Below are 26,464 nucleotides of genomic sequence, written 5' to 3'. Positions count from 1 at the left end.
AGCACGGCCAGGTGGACTGGGGACAGCAAGGAGTCATCATACCAGGTAGTCCTGAGGCATGGTCCTAGGGCTCAGGTCCTCCGAGAGAAAGACAGAAAGAGAGAATTAGAGAGAGCATATTTAAATTCACACAGGACACCGGATAAGACAAGAGAAATGCTCCAGATGTAACAGACTGACCCTAGCCCCCCGACACATAAACTACTGCAGCATAAATACTGGAGGCTGAGACAGGAGGGATCAGAAGACACTGTGGCCCCATCCGATGATACCCCCGGACAGGGCCACATCAGTACAGACTCCAACATGCATGTATTTTACTAATTGAGACAACACAATCGTATCACACGTTCCATGTCCTCTCGTTTTCCATGCGGAATGTAGTCTTGCTCTTTGTGAAGTCTATTCAAAATGATGTAACGCTACAACAATCTGTACAGAAGGCCGTTCTGGATGTGTTCTCTGTGTTGCAGTAGCACCTGGAATTTACTCGATAATGATGCTAGGCGATAGAGTATTTTCTGGTACTTACTTCAAAGAATTCAACATAATAAGTAACTATCTTGTACAAAATGCTGCAGATTGCTACTTGTTTTAATGATTTGAAAAGAAACACACGGATCATGAATAATTCCGAAGTAAATGCCTTTGTGGCTTTGGATCTTTCAGTGTCTCTCATTGGACACAACAGGGCCTCTCCTCTTTTTGAAAGCAGCAGGCAGGGAGACAAACAGGTATTTTCTTGGCCACTTTAAAGAGAGCCCTTCCCCGGCTGTCTCTGGTTGCCCCACAAACAACCAGTCTCCAGATGTAATACACTGTAGTGGATGAATGCTCTGCCAAGGACAGAAATATAAAATCCTCACTGTTTACTTCACCCTTTTATGTCCTCAGTCTGTTGACCAAATTTGGTCCCTGTTGTGTGTTGTGCCTTGCGAGTATCCAAACTTTTTTTTATTGTCCCGAATGTACTACAATACATTTTCAGTTTGAATAGCAAGAATGAATAAAGCAAGCTGTCAAAGAACAATCTTCAGTAGTATTGTAATTGTATACACAGTCTCCCTCCATACTGAAAAACCTACTGCACTATACTTTCAGATGGTTAAGATGGCCTTCATGGCTATTTCATGCAATTCATGTTCCCTACAAACTGAGAGGGATTGTTTCTCCTAGAGTCTCTCTTATCTTGCTTATCATCACTCCTGTGACTGTGTTGCCATGGTACTCTCAAACTGTCCTACCTCGGCAATCTGTCAGTGGCCTTGACAGAAACTCATTACTTTTCAGCTGCTGTAGGGTGGTGCTGGAGAGGCCACTCTATAGGATATTGACTGTCGTGTCGTCTCTGTATCTCTCTTGCTCTGTATTTAATTCTCTACCACTCTCTCTCTCTCACAATAACTCTCCTTGTTTTTCATTTCTCGGCATGGCACCAGTTGTATTTACGGCTACCCCTAACACATCATGAATACAGTAATTTCCCTTCCGCATTGTTTGCGCCTGTGAATACTATATGTAATATGGTTATGTTGTCTATATGCGCTACGGTATGAACTATTGCTTTTAATCTTGCAGCTCTATTTGAATAATGCTAAACGTGCATTGTGGAGCTGGTAAATGGGCTCTACTGTAATTCTAATGTAGATAAATAAAAAGTAGGCGGTCAGGAATAAAGGATGAGGTCACTGAATAATTTAGTCCATTGCAGCAACACCATGAGTTAAACTGCATCTCAGGAACGTCGACTGCTCACACTGTTTTAACAGTCACCTTGATGTGTATAACAATCCACTGATATCTGTTCTTTTCTCTTTTTTTCTGTTTCAGCAAAGAATGCGCTGTCAATGCAGGTACGTCTTAGCACAGCCACAGGCGTGCGTGTGAGTGATTCCTTTACCATACTCGGCACCCTTTTTATACCTCACAGTTTGACTAAAGAATACAGTGTACCTAGCAAGATAATTCATTATATGCAAACAAAAACATAATTTCCAGGCACTGAGCATTTTAATTTTTTATGTAACTTTAATTTAACTAGGCAAGTCACTTAAGAACAAATTCTTATTTACAATGACGGCCTAGGAGTAGGTTAACTGCCTTGTTCAGGGGCAGAACGACAGATTTTTACCTTGTCAGCTCGGGGATTCGATCTAGCAACCTTTCGGTTACTAGTCCAACGCTCTAACCACTAGGCTACCTGCCGCCCCATAACAAATAAGCATTGCCCAGGTTACTACACGGAAATCCATGAAACAGGAGCACTGAAGTAAAGAATGAACATGTCCAATAAACAACAACCAATAGCCTGTCTGTTATTGTTGGGGGCTGTATTCATTTTTAACAAGCCAATTACCTGCATTTTCCCTTGTCCTCTGAGTGCTTGGGTAAATGATTAGGGACCGCAGAGCTGCATGGTCAGAGCCAGAGAGGACAGCACACTGCTCCGATAATGAGCTCAATTGACTCACAGCAGCCGCAGCACTATAATGCAAACCATAACCGCAATTAGTTTTTATATGTCATGTCAGCCAAGAGAGACGGTATTATGGGGTACCCTGAGTAATTGTAGTGCCTGAAATAAAAAAAAATCTGCAAAGCTTTAGAACAGTTTGAAATGACATGCACTAAAGCTATATACGGTGCATTCGGAAAGTATTCAGACCACTTGACCGTTTCCACTTTTTTTTATCCATCTACACACAATACCTCATCATAACAAAGCGAAAACAGGTTTTTAGAAATCTTAGCTATGTTTACATAAGTATTCAGGCCCTTTGCAATGAGACTTGAAATTGAGCTCAGGTGCATTCTGTTTCCATTCATCATCCTTGAGATGTTTCGACAACTTAGAGTCCACCTGTGGTAAATTCAATTGATTGGACATGATTTGGAAAGGCACACACTTGTCTATATAAGGCCCCACAGTTGACAGTGCATGTCTGCGCAAAATCCAAGCCATGGGGTCGAAGGAATTGTCCGTAGAGCTCCAAGACAGGATTGTGTCGAGACACAAATCTGGGGAAGGGTACCAAAAATGTCTGCCGCATTGAAGGTCACCAAGAACACAGTGGCCTCCATCATTCTAAAATGGAAGTTGTTTGGAACCACCAAGACTCTTCCTAGAGCTGGCCGCCCGGCCAAACTGAGCCATTGGGGGAGAAGGGCCTTGGTCAGGGAGGTGACAGAGCTCCAGAGTTCTTCTGTAGAGATGGGAGAACCTTCCAGAAGGACAACCATCTCTGCAGCACTCCACCAATCAAGCCTTTATGCTGGTGGCCACATGGAAGCCACTTCTCAGTAAAGGCACATTACAGCCCGCTTGGAGTTTGCCAAAAGGCAACTAGAGGACTCTCAGACCATGAGAAACAAGATTCTCTGGTCTGATGAAACCAAGATTGAACTCTTTGGCCTGAATGCCAAGAGTCACGTCTGGAGGCAACCTGGCACCATCCCTACGGTGAAACATGGTGGTGGCAGCATTATGCTGTGGGATGTTTTTCAGTGGCAGGGACTGGGAGACTAGTCACGATCGAGGGAAAGATGAACGGAGTAAAGTACAGCGAGATCCTTGATGAAAACTTGCTTAGGACCTCAGACTGGGGCAACGGTTCACCTTCCAACAGGACAACGACTCTAAGCACACTGCCAAGACAAAGCAGGATAGGCTTTGGGACAAGTGTCTGAATGTCCTTGATTGGCCCATCCAGACCCCGGAATGGAACCCGATCGAACAGCTCTGGAGAGACCAGGCGCTCCCCATCCAACCTGACAGGCGCTCCCCATCCAACCTGACAGAGCTTGAGAGTATCTGTAGAGAAGAATGGGGGAAACTCCCCAAATACAGGTGTGCCAAGCTTGTAGTGTCATACCTAAGAAGTCTCAAGTCTGTATTCGCTGCCAAAGGTGCTTCAACAAAGTACTGAATAAAGGGTCTGAAATACTTTTTAAATTTGCAATACATTTGCAACAATTTCTAAACCTGTTTTCGCTTTGTCATTTATGGGGTATTTTGTGTGTAAATTGAGTTTTTTTTTGTTCTTAATCCATTTTGAATAAGGCTGTGACGTAATTAATATTGTTTAACTAGGCAAGTCAGTTAAGAACAAATTCTTATTTACAATGACAGCCAGGAACAGTGGGTTAACTGCCTTGTTCAGGGGCAGAACAACAGAGTTTTACCTTGTCAGCTCGGGGATTCAATCTACCATCCTTTCGGCTACTGGCCCAATGCTCTAAACACTAGGCTACCTGCCACCCATAACAAAACGTGGGAAAAGTTAAGGGGTCTGAATACTTTCTGAATTCACTGTGTTTTGCTTCAGTGATTCAATGCACAAGTCCTGCCTCTTACATGGGTGGGGGAACAGAATTTCTTTGAGTGCTTATGTTCAAAAGGCTGTTACATTTCACTACCTACCATACACGCTATCATGCTTGCAAGGAACGGTATAGAGTGTTTCACCATAAAAATAAATATTTAAAAAATCCCTCACCTTCATGTTCTTATCTCGCCCCCTCTCCTGTGTCAGAGGATGGCTATGTGAGGATGTTCCTGAGGGGTCGGCCAGTCACCATGCACATGCCTGACCAGAAGAGGGACAGCTACAGCCTGGACCACAAGGGGGCGCTGCCTGAGCACAAGCTGAAACTGCAGTGGGTGTATCCTTCTGTGACTGACAAACAGAGAGTAGTGCTGCTAGGCATGCAGGGGTGTATTCACTAGGAACTAAACAGAACAAAACAGGAAGAGACCTACCTGAATTTTTCCAATATAAACTTGTTTTTGTTACACATTTTCAGTTTGTTAGGGTTGGACTAATGATTACACCCCAGATGGTTTGGGACAATGGCTATAGAAGTATAATGCACATTTTGAGAAAGGACATTTCAGTGTTTCATTACTGATGTCACACAAGAATATATGACCACTTTACTATTTTGTATAGTTGATCACTTGTGTTTGACTTTATGGCCCCTGGAGAGTAACGTCTTTGGTTTGTATTGTACTTACCTCCCATAAGTTCTGAGATGGCATTAGCCTCCTACTGTTCAGCACTATGGTTGTTCAGACAGGATTACTGTTGTGGTCCTTAACCCTCGGTTGTCCAGGTATGGGTACAGGGGCAGAGACTGCCGCTCCAACCTCTACCTGCTCCCCACAGGGGAGATAGTCTACTTCAATGCCTCCGTGGTGGTGCTCTACAATGTGGAGGAACAGCAGCAGAGACATTACCTGGGCCACAACGACGATGTCAAATGGTAAGGCTAGTTAGTGTGCTTGGTTCAGCATCTCCCACTACTATAACCTTTGGTTGACTGGCGCAAGCACAACTTTTCTTCAGGAAATCTACCTTTTCTTCTTAGCCTTAGCTTTCACTGCAGAGGGTGATGCCGCAATGCACGTGATAGGCTTCGCAAAAGGGCAAGAGGTTTCATTTGGAATACATTTTGCTAAATGTGATTGCTCACTGTATGGCATTCACAGTTTCATCTGATAATCATCAGCTATCATTTGATTGAAACCGGGGCAAGGTAGATTTGAATTTTCCAAGGCTTACTGTGCAAAGAGATCTTCCTTGAATGACACATTGATTCAGGATAAACTAACTCTATTTAAATTAGGTCCTGTTTGAGGCAGTGTCTCCTGTGCAAACAAAGGTTGGGCTGTATATGGTAATATCCTACTTGCACAGTATCATTTTCATACATGTTGGGCTACAGCCTACTCTTTGATATGCCTGACCAGCATACTTTTTCAGTTGTATTGTAGACTAATGTTTTCAGTATGGCTATAATAACGTCGAATTTACCTTCAAAATGTGCAAATGCGTTCATGAAAGTTATGTATCGTCACAACACTTATACTTCTTCAAGGGCCTTTTATACCAGTGTGTTTGTTTGTAGGGCCCATTATTTGCTTTTTGAAGTATTATTAACTTACTAATGAAGGGTGGAATATATGAGTTGACGTAGACTGCATTACAGGCCATTGAGTACAGAGACTGAAAAACAAACAAGAAGTCCCCAGAGGACAGTGGGAAAGGTTAGCTTAGCTTTACGACCACAACACTGTCACTGTGCGTCTTCCCTGGCAGCTTAGGCATCCATCCAGACATGGTCACCATAGCCACTGGACAAGTCGCTGGAACCTCCAAAGATGGCAAGGTACATTTTAAAAATCAACATTTTTCTTCTATTCTGAAGGAATGACATCTTGTGGTTCACAGTAGTATGTACATGACTGCGGTGTTTCCAATTTCTCTCTCTCGGACCCACTCTCTTTCTCTCTCTTTCCTTAATTTCATTATCAGCTGTTAGAGGGCAAGGTACATTTAAAATCAACACATTCTGAAGAAATGACCTGTTATGTCCTCTTATGACCATCTTATATATTTCACTGTAATACATGACAGCACTGTATTCAATTTCCTTCTCTCACACCCACACTCTCTCTCTGTCAGCTGTTGCCTCCTCATGTGCGTGTGTGGGATTCGGTCAGTCTCAATACCCTGCATGTCATCGGGATGGGCGTGTTTGACCGGGCGGTCACCTGTGTGGCCTTCTCCAAGTCGGTAAGCACTCCACAACGTGATTACAGACCTAACTTTGAGAAAGTAATTCATATTCATTCATTATTACTTTGAAAGCATGTTCCATGACAATAGGGCAGCATACTATGCATTCAGACCCTTTGACTTTTTCCACATTTTGTTACGTTACAGCCTTATTCTAAAATGGATTCAATCGTTTTTTCCTCATCAATCTACACACAAAAACCCATAATGACAAAGAAAAAACAGGTTATTAGAAATGTTAGCAAATTTAAAATAAAATATTGAGATATATTGATATCACATTTACATAAGTATTCAGACCCTTTACTCAATACTTTGTTGAAGAGCCTTTGGCACCGATTACAGCCTTGAGTCTTCTTGGGTATGACGCTACAAGCTTCGAGTTTCTTCCATTCTTCTCTGCAGATCCTCTCAAGCTCTGTCAGGTTGGATGTGGTGTGTCGCTGCACAGCTATTTTCAGGTCTCTCCAGAGATGTTCAAACCTGAGCTCTGGCTGTCACTCAAGGACATTCAGAGACTTGTCCCGAAGCCACTCCTGCGTGCTTAGGGTCGTTGTCCTGTTGGAAGGTGAACCGTCGCCTCTGTCTGAGCACTGGAACAGGTTTTCATCAAGGATCTCTCTGTACTTTTCTCTGTTCATCTTTCCCTCGATCCTGACTAGTCTCCCACTCCCTGAAAAACATCCCCACTGCATGATGCTGCCACCACCATGCCTTGCCGTAGTGATGGTGCCAGGTTTCCTCCAGATGTGACACTTGGCATTAAGGCCAAATAATTCAATCTTGGTTTCATCAGACCAGAGAATCTTGTTTCCCATGGTCTGAGAGTCTTCAGGTGCCTTTTGGCAATCTCCAAGTGGGCTGTCATGTGCCTTTTACTGAGGAGTGGCTTCCGTCTGGCCACTCTACCATAAAGGCCTGATTACTACTTCCATTTAAGAATGATGGTGGCCACTGTGTTCTTGGGGACCTTCAATGCTGCAGACATTTTTTGGTACCCTTCCCCAGATCTGTGCCTCGACACAATCCTGTCTCGGAGCTCTACGGACAATTCCTTCAACATCATGACTTGGTTTTTGCTCTGACATGCACTGTCAACTGTGGGACCTTATATAGACAAGTGTGTGCCTTTCTAAATCATGTCCAACCAATTGTATTCACCACAGGTGGACTCCAAGTTGTCGAAACATCTCAAGAATAATCATTGGAAACCGGATGCACCTGAGCTTAATTTTGAGTCTCATAGCAAAGGGTCTGAATACTTATGTGAATGTGATATTTTTGTTTTTAATAAATCTGCACACATTTCTAAAAACCTGTTTCACATTGTCATTACGGGGTATTGTGTGTAGATTGGGGGGGGGGGGGGGGGGGGGATAATTTAATCAATTTTAGAATAAGGCTTTAATGTAAAAATGTGGGAAAAGTCAAGGTCTGAATACTTTTCGAATGCACCTTTTATATGTTAAATATCCATAAATTGTCTGAAACAAATAGAGCCATTTATTTACATGAGAGTGTGTGTGTATTAATGTTATGTATGTAGTGCTGACAAATACCTGTGCTTCAACAGAATGGTGGTGCTCATCTCTGTGCCGTCGACGATGCCAATGACCACACCCTGTCTGTGTGGAACTGGCAGAAGGAGAAGCAGCTGGCGGATGTGAAGGTGATGAATCCTCAGACTACATATACTACAGTATGCATGAGGGGAGCTGCTTTCCTTAGTATTTCATGGTGTATCACTGCAATAAAGACTAGTCTTGATTGATCACTTATCATAAATAAAGAGAAGTGAAGGCGTCAGCAGTGTAGGCCTGGGTATGAGTAAGGGTTGTAGTCTGTGGTGCGGTCAGTCACCATTGTCAGTCACCATTGTCTCCCCTCATCCCCTTCAGTGCTCCAATGACTCAGTGCTGGCCGCAACCTTCCACCCCATGGACGCCAACCTGATCGTCACCTGTGGGAAGTCCCACTTGAACTTCTGGACCATGGACGGAAACACTCTCACCAAGCGCCAGGGGCTGTTTGAGGTATGTGGATGACCGAAATACAACTGTTAACTTCTGTTTCCTGTTACAACTGATAACTGTAAAATAATATTATATTGTGTACACAAAGTAATTATTGAATTATAACAGAACTGTTAAACCTTTTCTCCCAGAAAAACGAGAAGCCCAAGTACGTGCTGTGTGTGGCCTTTGCTGAGAACGGAGACACCATCACAGGAGACTCCAGTGGGAACATCTACGTCTGGGCCAAAGGTCTGTTTGAAGACAATCGCCTTTTCAGCCACTGTAACTTAGTGCTCTGCAACCAGTCATTCAATTCACACATCCATTTCATTACTTTCATGAAAGCAATTTATTAAGAATAAAGTACCAATCACACAAGTCCACAAACGTCCCTCCTTGAAGCATATTATTTGACAGCGGTTTGTGATTGACAGGTGGGAACCGGATCAGCCAGGTGGTGGCGAGGGCCCACGAGGGCGGGATCTTCTCCCTGTGTGTGCTGAAGGATGGTACACTGGTGTCCGGCGGAGGGAAGGACCGCAGGATGGTGCTCTGGGACCACGACTATAACAAGCAGAGTGAGATGGAGGTGAGGGAAGAGGGTGTGGATGAGTAAACCTTATGCAGATAAGGACATGCTGTACTCTATATGAGCCAAAATCCAGACTGCTGAGGTCATCACTTCCCTTGACTGTTTCCTTAGCACATGACGGTTACAAAGACCAAGTGTTTGTTAACTAAACTTGGCAAAAAAAGAAATGTCCCTTTTTCAGGACCCTGTCTTTCAAAGATAATTCGTAAAAATCCAAGTAACTTCACAGATCTTCATCGTAAAGGGTTTAAACACTGTTTCCCATGCTTGTTCAATGAACAATAAACAGTTAATTAACATGCACCTGTGGAACGGTCGTTAAGACACTAGCAGCTTACAGACAGTAGGCAATTAAGGTCACAGTTGTGAAAACTTAGGACACTAAAGTGGCCTTTCTACTGACTCTGAAAAACACCAAAAGAAAGATGCCCAGGGTCCCTGCTCATCTGTGTGAACGTGCCTTAGGCATGCTGCAAGGAGGCATGAGGACTACAGATGTGGGCTGTTCTTTTGTCCATCTTAATCTTTTCTTTTTATTGGGCAGTCTGAGATGTGGCTTTTTCTTTGCAACTCTGCCTAGAAGGCCAGCATCCTGGATTCGCCTCTTCGCTGGTGACGTTGAGGCTGGTGTTTTGCGGGTACTATTTAATGAAGCTGCCAGTTGAGGACTTGTGAGGGGTCTGTTCAAAAACAAGGACATTTCTTAGTGACCCCAAACTTTTGAGCGGTAGTGTAGGTGTCTTTTGGGTACTCGTAATGCAACTTGAGAATGACAGATGAGATGTATAGTTTTATGCTTGTTGCTGTCGTATGTCCTCTCTCAGGTGCCTGAGGCGTTTGGGCCAGTGAGAGCCGTGACTGAGGGGAAGCAGGGGGAGCTGTTAGTGGGGACCACCAAGAACACCATCCTTACAGGCTCCTTCCCTGAAACACTCAACCCTATAGTACAGGTACACAACCTCTCAATTTCCACTGTAACTAGTTATTTCCTACGCATCAGTAGGAAGTATATATCTGTTTTATAACCCCCATATTTCTCTTCTCTCCCTTCCTCTCTTACCATTCTTCCTCAACTGTCTCCATTTTGCTTTTTCTGCACACGCAATACCCTTTCTCAAAATCTCACCTCTCTTGCCTTCTCTCTTAATCTCTCAGGGTCACACAGATGAGCTGTGGGGTCTGGACATCCATCCTTCCATGGAGCAGTTTGTGACTTGTGGCCAGGACAAGCAGGTCCACCTATGGGACGCCAACTCCCATCAGCCTCTCTGGAGCAAGACCATCGAGGTTCTCAATCTTCCGACTCTTCTCTGTAGCTAGTCTCTTGAATATACACCAGCTTCAAGAAGAGAGTTGTAGTTTGACATAGTTGGTCCTGCTGAAATGACAAAGGCACCTGAAACAACATCTAGCTGTTTAGTGAATTTACATCAGTCCATAGTAAGTGTCCAGACTTAGTGTCTTGTATGTGATGGTGCACCATGCAGCCCTGCTGATCCTGCATGTCTCCCTCCATTCCCCAGGACCCAGGGCGCTCTGCAGGGTTCCACCCCAGTGGAGCTGTGCTGGCAGTGGGCACCATGACAGGAAGGTACTGTACATCCTCAGACCCTCACACATTGGCTTACCAATCGTCTCTTATTGGACAATGAAACGCTAACGGCACATGTCCCCAATTCATTTAGACAGGATGAAGGATTTGGTATGGAATTTGAGTACATGGTGTCATTCCCCTGATACTATCAAATGGTCTCACCTACAGTATACTTCCTCATCCTGTCTGTGTGTCTGTAGGTGGTTGGTGCTGGACGCTGACACCCGAGACCTGGTGTTCATGCACACTGATGGCAACGAGATAATCTCTAATATCAAGTACTCCCCAGGTACTGTACAAGACACTGTCATTTACAATATAATACTGTGTATCCCACCTTAAATATACACATTTTTAATGGCTCCAATAAGTCTGAACAAAACGGTACAGGATTATACAGTATTCTTATCCACCTCCTACATCCCCAATCTCAAAAAAATAACTCTCCTGCTCTTAGACGGAAACTTCCTAGCCGTAGGTTCCCATGACAACTTTGTTTACATCTATGCTGTGATGGAGAATGGCAAGAAGTACAGCCGTGTGGGGAAATGCACTGTAAGTAAGAAAGGCAATCCCTTTAATGGAAAATTAAATCCCTCTATTTTCTTTACTATTACACTAACATTTTTGTGCTTTCTTTACTTTTTTTCCTCCGTAGGGTCACTCCAGTTTTGTCACCCACCTGGATTGGTCCGTCGACAGCCAATACATTGTAACCAACTCAGGAGACTACGAGATCCTATTCTGTGAGCCTCTTTTGTCCAAATGGATAACTCTGTCTATAACTGTAGTCTATGTAGTGTTGTGGTACATTCAAGCTCGTCTTCTGTTTCTGGTAAAGGGGAAGCTTCAAGCGGCAAACATGTGACGAGCATGGATCTAGTTCGTAATGTGGAGTGGGCAACCTCCACTTGTGTTCTAGGCTTCAGCGTCTTTGGTGAGTTACCACTTCCTGTTTGGGGTAATGATGGCAAATCCAAGAAACGAAACTTATATGCTTCAACTGTAACTCACTGAGTTCTTTACAGTCAGTTCAGGTCACTCTAGCAATTGCAGATTGTGACAGCAGTCCAATCACTTTAAAATGGAGCTGTTAGTTTTTGCAGTTGTATCAAGTGGAAGTCTCTTGTTTCCTGCCTCTGGGCTGGTTTGGTTCGCAAGTAAACAGTCTACCCACCTTTTGCGGAAGTATGCATTGAAAGTATAGGAACTTAAGCATTACCACCGCGACCGGTGGGAAAAAAAAGTTTACCCACCTATTTTGTTTTACTGCTATATCACTGGTTCTATCTAGGTGTTTGGCCTGACGGTGCTGACGGCACGGACATCAACGCCGTGTGCAGGTCACATGACTCCTCCCTGCTGGCCTCTGCTGATGACTTTGGCAAAGTGCACTTGTTCTCCAACCCCTGCTCCCAGCCAAGGGTACGCTTGTCATCATTTACATCTTATACACTTTATTTGAGTGTTTTCTCATCCACCTAAGTTAACCTGTTTGCATCTAAACATATGTAAGTTAATCATTCAGGGGGAAATCCTAACTTCCAATAAAACATTTTTTTTATTAAAGTGGAAATTAGGATTTTTCCCTCAGTGGATTAATTGTTTACTTATGTGTCCATCTCCCTTCTCCCTCCTTGTCACGACATGCAGGCCCCAAGCCATACCTATGGTGGCCACAGCAGCCATGTGACCAACGTTGCCTTTCTCCACGACGACAGTCACCTGATCTCCACCGGAGGGAAGGACACCAGCATCCTCCAGTGGGTGGTCGCTTAGACAACCCCGCTGCATCAGTCTCCACCGTCGCCTCCTGCCCACCAGGGGGCAGCAATGCTGTGCCTATAAAAACACCCACCTTTAACCCTCTCCTCTCTGCACATACGTTTGATGGTACTGTCCTGAGGTGCCACTAGGTGGGCACTGACTTCAGAGAATAAGCATGTCGAGACTATTTTAAGGCTATTTAAACACAGTTGTAGCTGCTATTTATGTTGCAAAGGTCTATAAAGGTATATCTGAGTGGCTGTGGTATTCTAATATTAACTGTAATGTGGTGGTGTGACACCTAGCACTTAATACATATTTAGGAGTAAGCTTAAGCTGTGCTTTGCCTTCGTTTTGTTAATAAAGTTTCTAACCCAATCATGTTTGAATACTCTGATACTCTGATACTGAGCTGTTTACCAGAGGCAGTGATACAAACGGTGAACAGCAACTTTAAAAGGTAACGCTAAAATAATGATGTTTAATGTACAATTGCAAACCATTTCTGGTCTTCTGACTTGCTTTGGCGCTACCGTTATGTAGTCAATCATCTACTACAGTATACTCGTATCACTTCCTACCAATGAAACATACAGAAGTTTCCAATTTACACCCTAGGCTTTTTCCACATGCCTAGAGGATACGTACTTCATTGTATTTTCAGAAGCGACCCCTGCTGTGTATTTCTGATGTTCTCTTTAGACAGTCAACATGCTGACAACAATAACATCCCTTTTTAACCTATTTGTTTGAAGGGTGAAGGCCTAACCTGTTGTTATTGGTAGTGAGGCGGATGTGGTGGTGAACTGTCAACACGTGCCTGATTAGCAAGGAGGAAGAAGGTCATAGTAAACCTCCGAAACAGTATTCATGTCTCCTCAGGATCCTATTTGTTTTGCCCTCTGTGCTTCAATCGTATGGATGAAGTCATGTTTTTTTCCTGTAACCCCTAGGTAAACAGACAATGTTTTTGATCACTGACTATTTGGAATCCTATTTTACTCAGTACTTCAAAACACTTAAAGGTCATAGTTGGCAAATGCACTTTCAAGTGCTTTGCATCAAAAACCTCTGCAGTCCTATTTGTGCATCAAAGTAATTGCTGTCCCATTTCAAATTTTAATCTGTCAACTATTCAGAATACCTCACTCATCGTTTTGAAAACATTCCCATGTTTTCCTGAAAACAAACAGGAAAATTGTGGGGCATTGTGTGTTGACTGTCTACATATACCAAACCCTGCTGTACTGTATTATGTGAACCGGATCTCTCCAAACCCAAGCTCAAGCAGGAAGGTTAGTAGATTTTAATCTTCAAAGAGAAAGTGCATATCTTTGATGCTGCTGTGGTTGTGTCGAAGCCCTGGTGTGTGGGAACACTATTCTGCCTCTTTCCGGGCCGCCTCAAGCGGCTCCCTCCCTGGTCCTCAGTCACTGAGGTTGGGGGGGTGGGGGTAATAATATTGACTTCTTGAGGGATATGAAACCATATTGCTAACATTTCTCGAGTGGAATTAGGCGGATGAGACTCCCAGCAGCAGGGCCGAGCAGCCGCTTGTTGAGTGGCTTTTGCTGTGTGTCTTGTTTTGCACGCTTTGTACAAAATAATAAAATGCAGTACTACAGGATATTTCTTAACGTAGCTCTTTATTAGCTAGCTACAACTTGCATGTTCACGTATCTCCAACCATGATCAACTGACCATGACCTAACCATCTGGGTGGTCTTAACCAATCATAGCACAGTATGATATGGCGGTAAAATGCATCCAATTATAATTCAGTATGTTTACACATATGAATATTACATCCCCCTTCTTTTAAAACAAAAAATGTTTTACATATTCTAAGCGTTTCTTTTGAATACATGCTCTGTAGTTTGAACTCAAGGTAAGTAATAAATTATATTGCATACTACACCAACTGAATCAACAGACTCTGAACCAATGATCCAACATACTGTTACTTTTCAAACAAGGGATTCTCAGCAACTCAGCTTTCACTGTAGAAATGACATCTTAACATTTCAAACAAATACAGTACCAAAGCATTTCAAGTGAACTTTCAATAACAAGTTTACAGCCTGGAACTCTTTTAGGGCAGCGATCCGCCTACACCCTTTGACATTTCACAGGTCTAGGACAGCTCTGGGCTTGACCTCTCTTCCTGACCTTGTGCGATATGATGCTGAGCATGCTTCTGTGTCAGTCAACAGCTCTTGTGGTGTTGCAGCTATGTATGGTGTATGTTGTGCTGTGTGTGTGTGTTTAGTCCATCACGTTCTCTTTCAGGGGAACAGTTCATCTCATCAGTGTGTTCTTTTGTGTTCAGTAGGTGACGACAATAGCGGCGGTACACTGCTCCTTCTGTGGTGCGGACGTGATATGAACGTTCAGTGTCAGCTGGCTGGATGACGACTGCTGGCTTCCAGAGGCCATGCTCCTGGATTCTAACTGACTCTCCGTCAATCAGTGGTGGCAGTGGTCTAGCTGACCTGTCGTAGTATCGCTTTTGTTGTTGTCTCTCTGCACGTTTTTCATGCATTTCCTTGTAGCTGACGACCTCAGGTTGCAGGTGCTGGGAAGGGTTGAGCGAAGTCTGCGGCTCATCAACAGCTGGGCTGGTGATTTGAAGTTGTCAACTGGAGTGTTGCGGTATTCAAGGAGACTGAGGTAGGGGTCTCTCTTGTCTGCTTTTGCTTTGTCCATGAGTGATTTAGCAATCTGCACAGATTTTTCAGCACGGCCATTACTTTGAGGGTAATGTGGGCTTGTGGTGACGTGTGAACTCCCATGCTTTTGTGAAGGATTCAAACTCATTTGATTTGTAACAGGGCCCATTGTCAGATATTAAAGTCTCTACAATGCCATGCCTGGCAAAGGCTGCTTCAGCTTGTGTATCACAGCTGCAGATGTGGTGCTGTGAAGCTTTTCGAGTTCGAAGTATCTGCTGTAGTAGTCCACTGTTACGATGTAGTCCTCGTTGTTCCAGGTGAACAGATTGGTTGTCACGACCTGCCAGGGTCGGTCTGGGATACAGTGAGGTAACATTGACTCTTTGGTGTTTGAGGGGAGTCGTTCAAGACAGATGGCGCATTTACCAACAATGTCCTCTATTTGTTTGCACATTCCGGGCCAAAACAAAATTTCCCGTGCTCTCTGTTTGCACTTTTCCGTGTCCAGCATGGATCTTTGTCAAAATCTCTTCTCTGAGACTGGTAGGAATAATGATTTTCTCTCCTTTGAAAATGATTCTGTTGATCTGTAATAGTTCATCATGATGGTTCCAGAATTCTGAGATGCTCTGAGGGCATTTTCTCCTCTCCTCAGGCCATCCATCCTGTATGACTTCCCTCAGCTGTGTGAGTTGTGAGTCCTTTTCTGTTTCTGCTTGGATCTCCTTCAGTTTTGTCACTAACTGGTAACTTTCTGTACACAGTGTGCACTTGCATGTCCATGCCCTCACTGAGGCTGCTGTCCTTGTAGGTAAGAAACTTCCTGGAGAGTGTGTCTGCGACAGGGATGTCTTTGCCTGGACGGTGAGTGATTGTGAAGTCGTATTTTTGTAGTTGAAGGATCATTCTCTGTAGCCTTGGCAGGGCTGCGGCTAGTGGTTTCCTCATGATTGACTCAAGGGGCTTGTGGTCGGATTCCACAATTACTTTTCGTCCATACACGTACTGATGGAAACGTTTACATCCGAACAGAATGGTGTAGAGCTCCTTTTCGATTTGAGCGTAGTTGATTTCACAGTCTGTGAGATTTGGAAGCGTAGCCGATGGGCTTTCCTTCTTGCAGTAGCACTGCACCTAGTCCATACTTCGACGCGTCCACTTGGAGTCTGAGCTCTTTGTTGGGGTCGTAGTAGGCAAGGATTGGTCCTGGTTCTCTCGTGATCAAGTCTTTCACATTCTGGAAAGCAATGTGTTGTTTGTCCCAGAGAAACTCACTGGACTGCTTTAGCAGTTGATGCAGGGGTGAATTAGCATTGGAGAGGTTGGGTGCGAACTTGGCTAAGTAGTTGACCATGCCAAGCACGGTTTCCAGCTCTGCACGGTTCATTGATGGCTCCATTTCTTTTATGGCTGAGATCTTCTGTGGATCTGGCTTGATTCCATTCACAGTGAGAAGATGTCCGAAGTAGCTGATCTCTTTAGTGCCGACTATGCTCTTCTCGGGGTTGAGCCGGACTCCTCTCTCGCGGGACCTTTGCAGCATCGCGCGGAGGTTTCGGTCGTGCTCCTCTTTGGTTCGACCATAGACAAGGATGTCGTCCACAATTGTCACAACTCCGTCGAGGCCTTCGTACACTTTGTCGATCTTTCGCTGAAACTCGTCTTGGGCTGAGATAATCCCAAAAGGCAGGCAACGGGACCTGTAGCGTCCAAACGGTGTGTTGAATGTTGTGAGCTTAGATGACTCTTCTCTTCTGTGATAGCCCAGTAGCCTGATCTAGCGTCCATGACACTGAAGTAGTGTGCTCCCGCTAGCTTGTGTGTGATGCCATCTAGCGTCGGTAAAGGGTAATGGGGGCGTTTGATAGCCTTGTTCAAGTCTCTTGGGTCGAGGCATACTCGGAGCTTGCCTGTGCGTGGTTTCTCTACCACCACTAACGCGTTTACCCAGTCAGTCGGTTCTGTAACCTTGGAGACTATGTCAGATTGCTCCATGCTCTCCAACTCTTTCTTCAGACGGGCACGGAGAGCAAGGGGAATCTTTCTCGGTGGGTAGACCACATGGGTTGCGTCTGGGTCATGGTGAATGGTACATTCTCCTGGGAATAATCCTATTCCTGTAAAAACATCAGCAAACTCCTCCAGTACATTTTCTGTCTCTACTGGTGCTGTCACTGATACAACTAGCTTAATGAGGTCCATGTCTAAACATGCTTTAAGACCTAGCACTGCAGGTGCTCTAGTGTCAACAACGTAAAAGTCCAACATGTCACTTTCATTGTATTTGCATTTGAAAGTGCATGTGCCTTTTACTGGGAGCTGTTCATCACCATAACCAGTCAGTCTGTGCATGGTGGGCTGTAGCTCGCACTCAATGTCAAGCTGTGGTACTTATTCAGAGGAATAATGTTTACTTGTGCACCAGTGTCTAGTTTGAACTTTAGCTGCACATGCTGTTTGTACTTACGCCATGCATCGGGTAAGTTTGTAGACTCCCAGTCCATTCGAGGTGAAGGAACTCCTGCAAAATCCATCTTTTAAGACCTTTTACTCTGACACCATGTCTTGTTTTGCACGCTTTGTACAAAATCATAAAATGCAGTACTACAGGATATTTCTTAACGTAGCTCTTTATTAGCTAGCTACAACTTGCATGTTCACGTATCTCCAACCATGATCAACTGACCATGACCTAACCATCTGGGTGGTCTTAACCAATCATAGCACAGTATGATATGGCGGTAAAATGCATCCAATTATAATTCAGTATGTTTACACATATGAATATTACACTGTGTTTTCACTCATAAAGCCCAGGCTCAAAATAGAACAACTTCATTAAAAGAAAGTCTAGATCATTTACCCCATCTCTCCCCCTTGAAATTCCCCCTAAGGCTGATGACAAAAATGACATTCTTTGTGGTATAAATTATGATTTGGCAATTTTGAATAATTTGGTTACCATAAAGTAGGTCTAAATGTTTTGAAGTGCCTGCTGCATATCAGATGTCGAAATCAGGGAAAACAAGTAATTTATTTTATTTCATGATATTTGAAGATATTTTACATTGACAAATAAGGTACAAAATCTTAAAATATCTTGATATTAGATAAATTACTCGTATTAAGCCTTTTTACGGTTAAAATAATAATTTTGCATGGTAAGAACCCCCCCCCCACACACACACACTAATTGTAAGTTATTTATTACTCAATATAAGATTGCTTACATTTCAACTTTTTGCAGTGTAAATAAATCTGAGCTGCTTTTTTTCTGTCAGGACCATGGGCTCAAAGACAGATTGATGTCTCAGACTCATTACCAACATATTTATCCATATTTAGCCCTAATACTTAAGTCTCAGATAAACATAAAATATTACAGGTTTAGGCAAGATTCCAAATCTAGAAATGGAGAAATACAAATATAACAATACAAATGAAATGCTACACCTGTCTCAATTCACTGCAATTGGCTTATCTGTGTTTCTTTTGAATAAGTTTCTTTTAGATCTCACCGCAAGGTGCCTGTCTGATGGGTTAACATTTGTAGACCTAAGAATGGCCACAAGGGGGTTATGGCCTCTGTCCAATATCAAGATCTATGAAGTGTGGTGCCCATTGGATGCCCAGTAGTAATTCAAGTCAATAGCCAATTCGGTGGAATCATTAATCGGGTTATCTCTTGAACCATTCAAGAGCAGAATATTTCTGATTTATGTCTCCATATACATTTTTGGATCTCTGTGTATAAATATAATTAGAATGGAATGAATCCTCTTAAAACAAAGTACATATTTTTAGTAGGAAAGTGGGAATAACTGTTGGATGTTTACCCCTTAGAGATGGTGATTCAGGACAGAAAATAAGCAGATAGGCCAAAACAGATTCCAAGTAAAACCGCAGTGGGTGGAAGAGTTTGACTTGGGTCTCCCACAAAACATAAAATGATGCTTGACATCTATTTGACTCTTTGACACACGTCTAGCCTGTGCTGAGTCTGTTTACCATGCTTCTGAACCCACTGTGTTCCCATAGCCTACCCCACTGGAGAGAAGCCATCTCCCTTTCACTCTCAACGAGGACCGTTTAATTGATCACCTTCCAGTACACAAGCCTGGGAAAGCTGATACGGCATGTCTTTCTCTCTGGTCTTGTGTGCAGTATTTATGTCGGCCATTATGAATCAATCTCCAGCTGGATATGCAGAAGAGATACACTGGGATTCCTTTTCCATTTGTGGCTCGCTTGTGAATTATAGATGTGCCCATAAACGTTCTCTCTTCTACTTTATAGCCCTGACATCCCAGCAGACTGGATGAAAGACTAATTGGATCTCACACCATCACAACGTAGACTCACAGGTCATGTGGACAGATGCAGTGATGCAGTTTTTACAACACCCGAGTGACCACTGAGATGAAAAGTCTACAGTGGGGTCCAAAATTGACAGCCTTGATAAAGATGAGCAATAATGACTGTATAAAGTAAATTATTCAAATACTGAGCTATATTGTACGCTCCCAAAAATTGGGAAATGATATTATTTGATACTAATACAATTGCGCAGAGAAAGACATTTTGTTTAACAAGGTAGGGGTCAAAATTATTGATTGTTTAGTATTTTGTCCCATATTCCTAGCACACAATGACTACATCAAGATCTTGACTCTACAAACTTGTTGGATGCATTTGCAGTTTGTTTTGGTTGTGTTTCAGATTATTTTATGCCCAATAGAAATTAATAGTAAATAATCGATTGTGTCATTTTGGAGTCCTTTTTATTGTAAATAAGAATATAATTTGTTACTAAACACTTTTACATAAATGTGGATGCCACCATGATTATGAATAATCCTGAATGAATCGTGAATAATGATGAGTGAGAAAGTTACAGGGGGTCAAAGATCATACCCCCAAGACATGCTAACCTCCCCTATTATTTGTAATGGTGAGGTTAGCATGTTTGGTGGTATGATCTTTGACAGATTTCAGAGCCCACCGTATTTCCACATCATATACTGTGAGCAGGAATGTTGTTGTCATCATGTGGGAAAGATACCTGGGTGAAAAATTGTAATAGATACCTGCCCTGGGTGAAAAATCCCCTTATCTATGTTTCAGGCTTTAATCCTCCATGTAACAATAATTGAATGTTTATATGTAGTATATAGATGTGTAATGTATGCTTCAGGATATACAGGTAGGAAATATTTGTAAATCCTTTGGTAATGTTTATCACGTTTCAGGTAAGACCCAAATGCAGACTGTGTTGAAGTAACAATGTTTATTACAGCAACAGGGGCAGGCAAATGACAGGTCAAGGCAGGCAGGGGTCGATAATCAAGAGTAGTGGCGAAGGCATAGGACGGCAGGCAGGCTCAGGGTCAGGCAGTGGTCAGTAATCCAGAGTAGGTGCAAAGACACAGGATGGCAGGCTCAGGGGCAGGGGCAGGCAGAGTGGTCAGGCAGGCGGGCTCAGAGTCAGGACAGGCAAAGGTAAAAACCAGGGGAGTGAGAAAAAGAGACTGGGGAAAAACTGGAGCTGAGACAAACCGCTGGTTGACTTGACAAACAAGACGAACTGGCAACAGACAAACAGAGAACACAGGTATAAGTACCCAGGGGAAGATGGGCGACACCTGGAGGGGGGGTGGAGACAAGCACAAGGACAGGTGAAACAGATCAGGGTGTGACAGTTTGTAGAAACCTGCCTGGGTGAAAAAGTCCCTTCTTTAAATGTGGAAAGGTTTAGGCTTCATTAATGACATATTTATGGTGTGCTTATAGATGCCTAATGAATGATTCCTTATACAGTTAATGTAAATCATTACCAAATGTATGTGTAATTCATTCTCACTGTGACCTCTGTTTCACATTCTCCCTGTGTAGACTGGATATAGTATTTATGACCTCTTCAATAGACCTTCTATCAATACTATAGTCTGGGTTATATCAGAATTTCCAAATCTGTTTGATAGCTCAGTTATTTCGCCATTGATATCCTCTATCTGGTGAGCTCTGCCCAGTACAAAAGGACAGGGAACAGAGGGTAATTTCTCTCCAGAATACATGTACCAGTCTCCTCTCTGGGAATATTTCACATATCCAGATACTACTTTTTTAATTATGCTAACTTTTTATTAATCAATCATAGCAGTCGGCCTATGTTATGAAGTCATGGTCAGTAAAGGCTAATATCTCTTTACAAGAGACTACAGAATCATTAAAGCATGGTGATGCAGCAGTGTTCTGTCCAACAATTTGTTTACAATATGTGTTACTGGAAAATTGTACTCAAAAAAAGAGCCTGGGTTTGGCCTGGGTCAAACCCCAAGCCAAGACAAAAAGACACAGCTAGGAATGTATGTCCATAACAATAATTAATTGACACTACAAGGGATCCATACACTGTGCTTTTGAAGTGGAATGTTGATGTTTCTGTATTGAATGGCTGCTAACTGGTGCATGATGTACACTGAGTATACAAAACATTAGGAACATTTTCCTAATATTGAGTTGCACCCACCTTTGCCCTCAGAACAGCCTCAATTTGTTGGGAATGTTGACTCCAATGCTTCCCATAGTCTGGGTGTCCTTTGGGTGGTAAACCATTCTTGATACACACGGGAAACTGTTGAAAAGCCCAGCAGCGTTACAGTTCTTGACGCAAACCGGTGTGCCTGGCACATACTACCATACCCTGTTCAAAGGCACTTAAATATTTTGTCTTGCCCATTCACCCTCTGAATGGCACACATACACAATCCATGTCTCAAGGGATATCAAACCTTCATTATCCTGACTCCTGCCTTTCATATACACTGATTTGAAGTGGAATTAACAGGGACATCAATAAGGGATCATAACTTTCACCTGGATTCAGCTAATCAGTCGATGTCATGGAAAGAGCAGGAGTTCTTAATATTTTGTACTCTCAGTGTATATATCCTGCAGTGCCTTGAAGCTTTGCAGTCCCCGACATTTGTTTACTGCTTGGCCCAGTGCTTGTAACAGTAGAAAGTTCAGGCTTTTACAGGATTGAATGGCTGCGCATTCTGAACTCTGATGAGAGCGAACCAGATAGCTGAGATGGGCTCTGAGTAATGTAGTAATTAATGTAGGCTACACTGTTGTATTGTGTGTGTGTGTGAACTAAAAATGGATACCGGTAAGTGGATTATTTTGTTTATTTTTATCATGGACACAATGTCCTCCTCCTGTCACGGTGTTGACTCGTGTTCAGAACATACTGGGGTACTTGGTGGGAGGAGCTCATAGAATATAGAAAATAATGTGTTTTTTTATGGTGGAAAAACTTGCATCTAGCAAATAAGCATTTGATCTGACGTGGAAATCTGTATAAGCAACAATGCATTGCTCCATAGGCTACTGTAGGTAGGTTACTATGACTCCAGACCTGCATTTGACAAACCCCTTGCCGTTATCGCTCCTGTAGATTCTAATCGCCCAAGGCTATCTATCTCCGTGTCTCTTTGGAGGTTTGGTTTGATCAGAGCTGTTTGTGCTGTGCATTTGACACATTCCATTTGCCACAGTAGTGGGTCGGCAAGGCATAGTGCGGTACACTCTCTCATTCGGTACAGTGCGGTACACTCTCTCATTCTCTCTTACTCTCTCATTCTCTCTCTCTTTATCTCTTGAGTTCATCTGGTGTAACACATGATGAATTTCTCTGAAATGGAGCTATGCACCGTAAAATAAGGAAGGTAGCTCTTTTAATGGACTGGAATGACTCTGTTGTTGCTAGGATTGAGACCCTTTAGTGTGATGTACAGAAAGATGGGCCTTGATTTCATTTCACATCGAATCCCTCTTTTTGTGTTGACCATTACTTTCCAATCATTTAAGGTCTTGTTCATGGCTGCAATTGAATCACTCTCACTCTCTCTCTATCTTTCTCTCTCCACCACCTCATTACATACAGTGCTGGTATAACAGTTTATTTGAAGTATCCCACTGTTGAGGTGAACCTGTAAATGTTCCAATATTATGAGTATGAAGTACTGTTTTCATTCAAAACTCTGCCCCGGGATCCAGCCCAAAACCCCATCTTGGCTGTCACGGTAACGGCACTTAAATCTTTTCTGAGGTGCAGTGCATTCGGAAAGTATTCAGACCCCTTGACTATTTCCACATTTTGTTACACTACAGCCTTATTCTAATATTGATGAAAATATTTGTTTTTCTCATCAATCTACACACAATACCCCATAATGGTGAAGTGAAAAAATGTTTTTTAGAAATGTTTGCAAATGTGTTAAAAATAAAAAAATGAAACACCTTTTTTACATAAGTGTTCAGACCCTTTGCTATGTCACTTGAAATTGACCTCAGGCGCATCCTGTTTCCTTTGATCATCCTTGAGCTGTTTCTACAACTTGATTGGAGTCCACCTGTGGTAAATTCAATTGATTGGACATGATTTAGAAAGGTACACACCTGTCTATATAAGGTTCCACAGTTGACAACGCATGTCAGAGCAAAAACCAAGGCATGAGGTCGAAGGAATTGTCCGTAGAGCTACGAGACAGGATTGTGTCGAGACACAGATCTGGGGAAGAGTGCCAAAACATTTCTGCAGAATTGAAAGTCCCCAAGAAGACAGTGGCCTCAATCATTCTTAAATGGAAGAAGTTTGGAACCACCAAGGCTCTTCCTAAAGCTGAGCAATTGGGGGAGAAGGACCTTGGTCAGGGAGGTGACCAAGAACCCAATGGTCACTCTGAAAGAGCTCCAGAGTTCCTCTGTGTAGATGGGAGAACCTTCCAGAATGACAACCATCTCTGCAGCACTCCACTAATCAGGCCTTTATGGTAGAGTGGACAGACGGAAGCCACTCCTCAGTAAAAGACACATGACAGGCCGCTTGGAGTTTGCCAAAAGCCACCTAAAGGACTCTGACCATGAGAAACAGATTCTCTAGTCTGATGAAACCAAGATTGAACTCTTTGGCCTGAATGCCAAGCATCACGTCTGGAGGAAACCTTTAGTGGCAGGGAGTGGGAGACAACTCAGGACCAAGGAAAAGAGGAACAGAGAAAAGTACAGAGATCCTTGATGAAAACCTGCTCCAGAGCGCTCAGGACCTTAGACTGGGGCGAAGGTTCACCTTCCAACAGGACAACGACCCTAAGCACACAGCCAAGACAACGCAGCAGTGACTTCGGGTCAAGTCTCTGAATGTCCTTGAGTGGCCCAGCCAGAGCCCTGACTTGAACCCAATCGAACATCTCTGGAGAGACCTGAAAATAACTGTGCAACGACACTCCCCATCCAACCTGACAGAGCTTGAGAGGATCTGCAGAGAAGAATGGCACACCTGTATTTTGGGAGTTTCTCCCAATCTTGTAGTGTAATACCCAAGAAGACTTGAGGCTGTAATCGCTACCAAAGGTGCTTCAACAAAGTACTGAGTAAAGGGTCTGAATACTTATGTAAATGTAATATTTAAGTTTTTTATTTGTAATACTGTACATTTTCTAAAAATTCTAAACCTTTTTTTGCTTATGCGGTATTGTTCGTAGATTGATGAGGGGGGAAGAATTTAATCAATTTTACAATAAGGCTGTAACATAACAAAATGTGGAAAAAGTCAAGGGGTCTGAATACTTTCCGAATGCGCTGTATATCCATGTTTAGTTTTTTAAATTATCTTTCATTTGAGGATTTTGTTATGGGAACATTAAGAACTGAAACAATCAATGGCAATATGTTTTGCCATATTGAGTCTTAAAATCAACCCAAACACTTTATAGTGTTAGAAATAAAAGCTAAAAGGTATTTCCATCCCTCTAAAAAAAAATCACAAGTGAGTGTTATTTTTCAGCTCCACTGCTATCCAAGATTATTACAGAATATACCAGGGGCACCACTTTAGTTTTAGAAGTGGGGGAGACAACCTGGTGGGAGGTCTTCCCCCATAATATTTTGGGGCATCTAAAGCTCATTTCCTGCATTTTTACAGAATCCAATATGCGGTCTCCGTTTAGAACAAAACGTAAGCAAAAATGCCCACAGTCATCAAACTAGGCAAGAGGTCAGTATTAAATATGTTTAAGTGATTCATTAGACTGAACTATATCAAAGGTAATTCAATAATAAATATTGTGTTGTACCTTCAACAAATAATAAATGAACAACTCTTGAAAAATGTTTGATTGTCTTTATTAAGACATCCTCTAGATCAAATTTCAGACAGACCGACCAGCCAGCCCAAGCCGCCTGCACGCACGACCCCCACCAGTCTACTCAATAACTCAACTCTCTCTCAACACAGTTTCCTTCCCTGTTCACAGCTTGAATTTTGGGAAAGGTTGGGAAAAAAAAAAAAACACATTCATCTCAAATATACATTAACACACAGAAACAGCAAAATCCTCCATATAATTAATCTCATAGGACTAATAGTACTGTAGAGCTCTTTTTACACAATATAGCTGGGTCACCCCGTATAGCTGGGTCACCCCGTCCTATCACTACGGGTACCACCACCCTGCAGCGCACCATCCCAACACACCCCACTCAGCTTTAGGATCTTAGTGAAACATCCAATATTGGCTTCGGGTGTGTTAGGCCAAGGCCAGACTGACAACCCACAGGACGGCAGACCACCAGGGCCAGCACTGAGCAGCACAGCAGCTAGGGATTGCCTAAATAGGTATCTCCCCTGACGTGGGCATGTTTTCAACACAGACTTCTTTCGTTTTACTGTATTGCATATAAGGCATCCAGACCTTATGAAAGTTGCCCAGTTACCCTTAATCTTGTAATAAATCAAATCTAGTGATGCATAACTTGACATTGTGGGAAGATAACCAACCTTCCAATTAATGGCAATGCACTTCTTAGCTGCTATAAATGCTTGGTTATGCAGTCTCCTCCGATAACAGTTTCCAGTATCAACGTTTCCAAGCAAACAAAAACAGAGAGAAGGGCATATCTGTGGACATGCTGAGATAAAAGAACACATGCATAACATATGCAAATATGTCCCTTTGGGGTTGTACACCTCCAGTAGAGGAATGACATGACTGCATGTAATTCAGTTTCACTGGCATACAGTACGTTCTATGGATGGCCTTAAACGGCAGTCATTTATGTCTGAGATGATATGAACATGACTGGGCATTCAAACATATCTGTATACATTCATCATCATCATCCATAGCTTCTACCAGGTCTCCTCACATTTTTGTTTTACATGTTTGGTTGTTTTTTTGGTT

General features: G+C 42.9%; 1 protein-coding gene across 3 annotated transcripts in view; it reads left to right on the top strand.

The window, feature by feature from the left end:
* Positions 1–12,924, top strand: part of LOC106612693 (echinoderm microtubule-associated protein-like 2) — a 35,435-nt gene extending 22,511 nt beyond the window's left edge. For all 3 annotated transcript variants that reach the window (XM_014214108.3, XM_045724393.2, XM_014214111.3), the window contains 18 exons: positions 1,831–1,853; positions 4,533–4,662; positions 5,113–5,262; positions 6,099–6,168; positions 6,465–6,575; positions 8,152–8,247; positions 8,477–8,611; positions 8,743–8,842; positions 9,028–9,182; positions 10,010–10,135; positions 10,341–10,472; positions 10,709–10,776; positions 10,980–11,068; positions 11,237–11,334; positions 11,438–11,525; positions 11,621–11,716; positions 12,074–12,204; positions 12,433–12,924. In XM_014214108.3, the coding sequence (XP_014069583.1) occupies positions 1,831–1,853; positions 4,533–4,662; positions 5,113–5,262; positions 6,099–6,168; positions 6,465–6,575; positions 8,152–8,247; positions 8,477–8,611; positions 8,743–8,842; positions 9,028–9,182; positions 10,010–10,135; positions 10,341–10,472; positions 10,709–10,776; positions 10,980–11,068; positions 11,237–11,334; positions 11,438–11,525; positions 11,621–11,716; positions 12,074–12,204; positions 12,433–12,558 (1,924 nt within the window). In that variant the 3' untranslated portion in view covers positions 12,559–12,924. The remainder of the gene's footprint in view (positions 1–1,830; positions 1,854–4,532; positions 4,663–5,112; positions 5,263–6,098; positions 6,169–6,464; positions 6,576–8,151; positions 8,248–8,476; positions 8,612–8,742; positions 8,843–9,027; positions 9,183–10,009; positions 10,136–10,340; positions 10,473–10,708; positions 10,777–10,979; positions 11,069–11,236; positions 11,335–11,437; positions 11,526–11,620; positions 11,717–12,073; positions 12,205–12,432) is intronic.
* The last annotated feature ends 13,540 nt before the right edge of the window (positions 12,925–26,464 follow it).

The sequence above is a fragment of the Salmo salar genome, chromosome 09 (genome assembly GCF_965601325.2).
Source record: "Salmo salar chromosome 09, fSalSal1, whole genome shotgun sequence".
Classification (NCBI taxonomy): Eukaryota; Metazoa; Chordata; class Actinopteri; order Salmoniformes; family Salmonidae; genus Salmo; species Salmo salar.
Note: the sequence above shows the minus strand (reverse complement) of the source record. Positions and strands in the feature narration are given on the sequence as shown.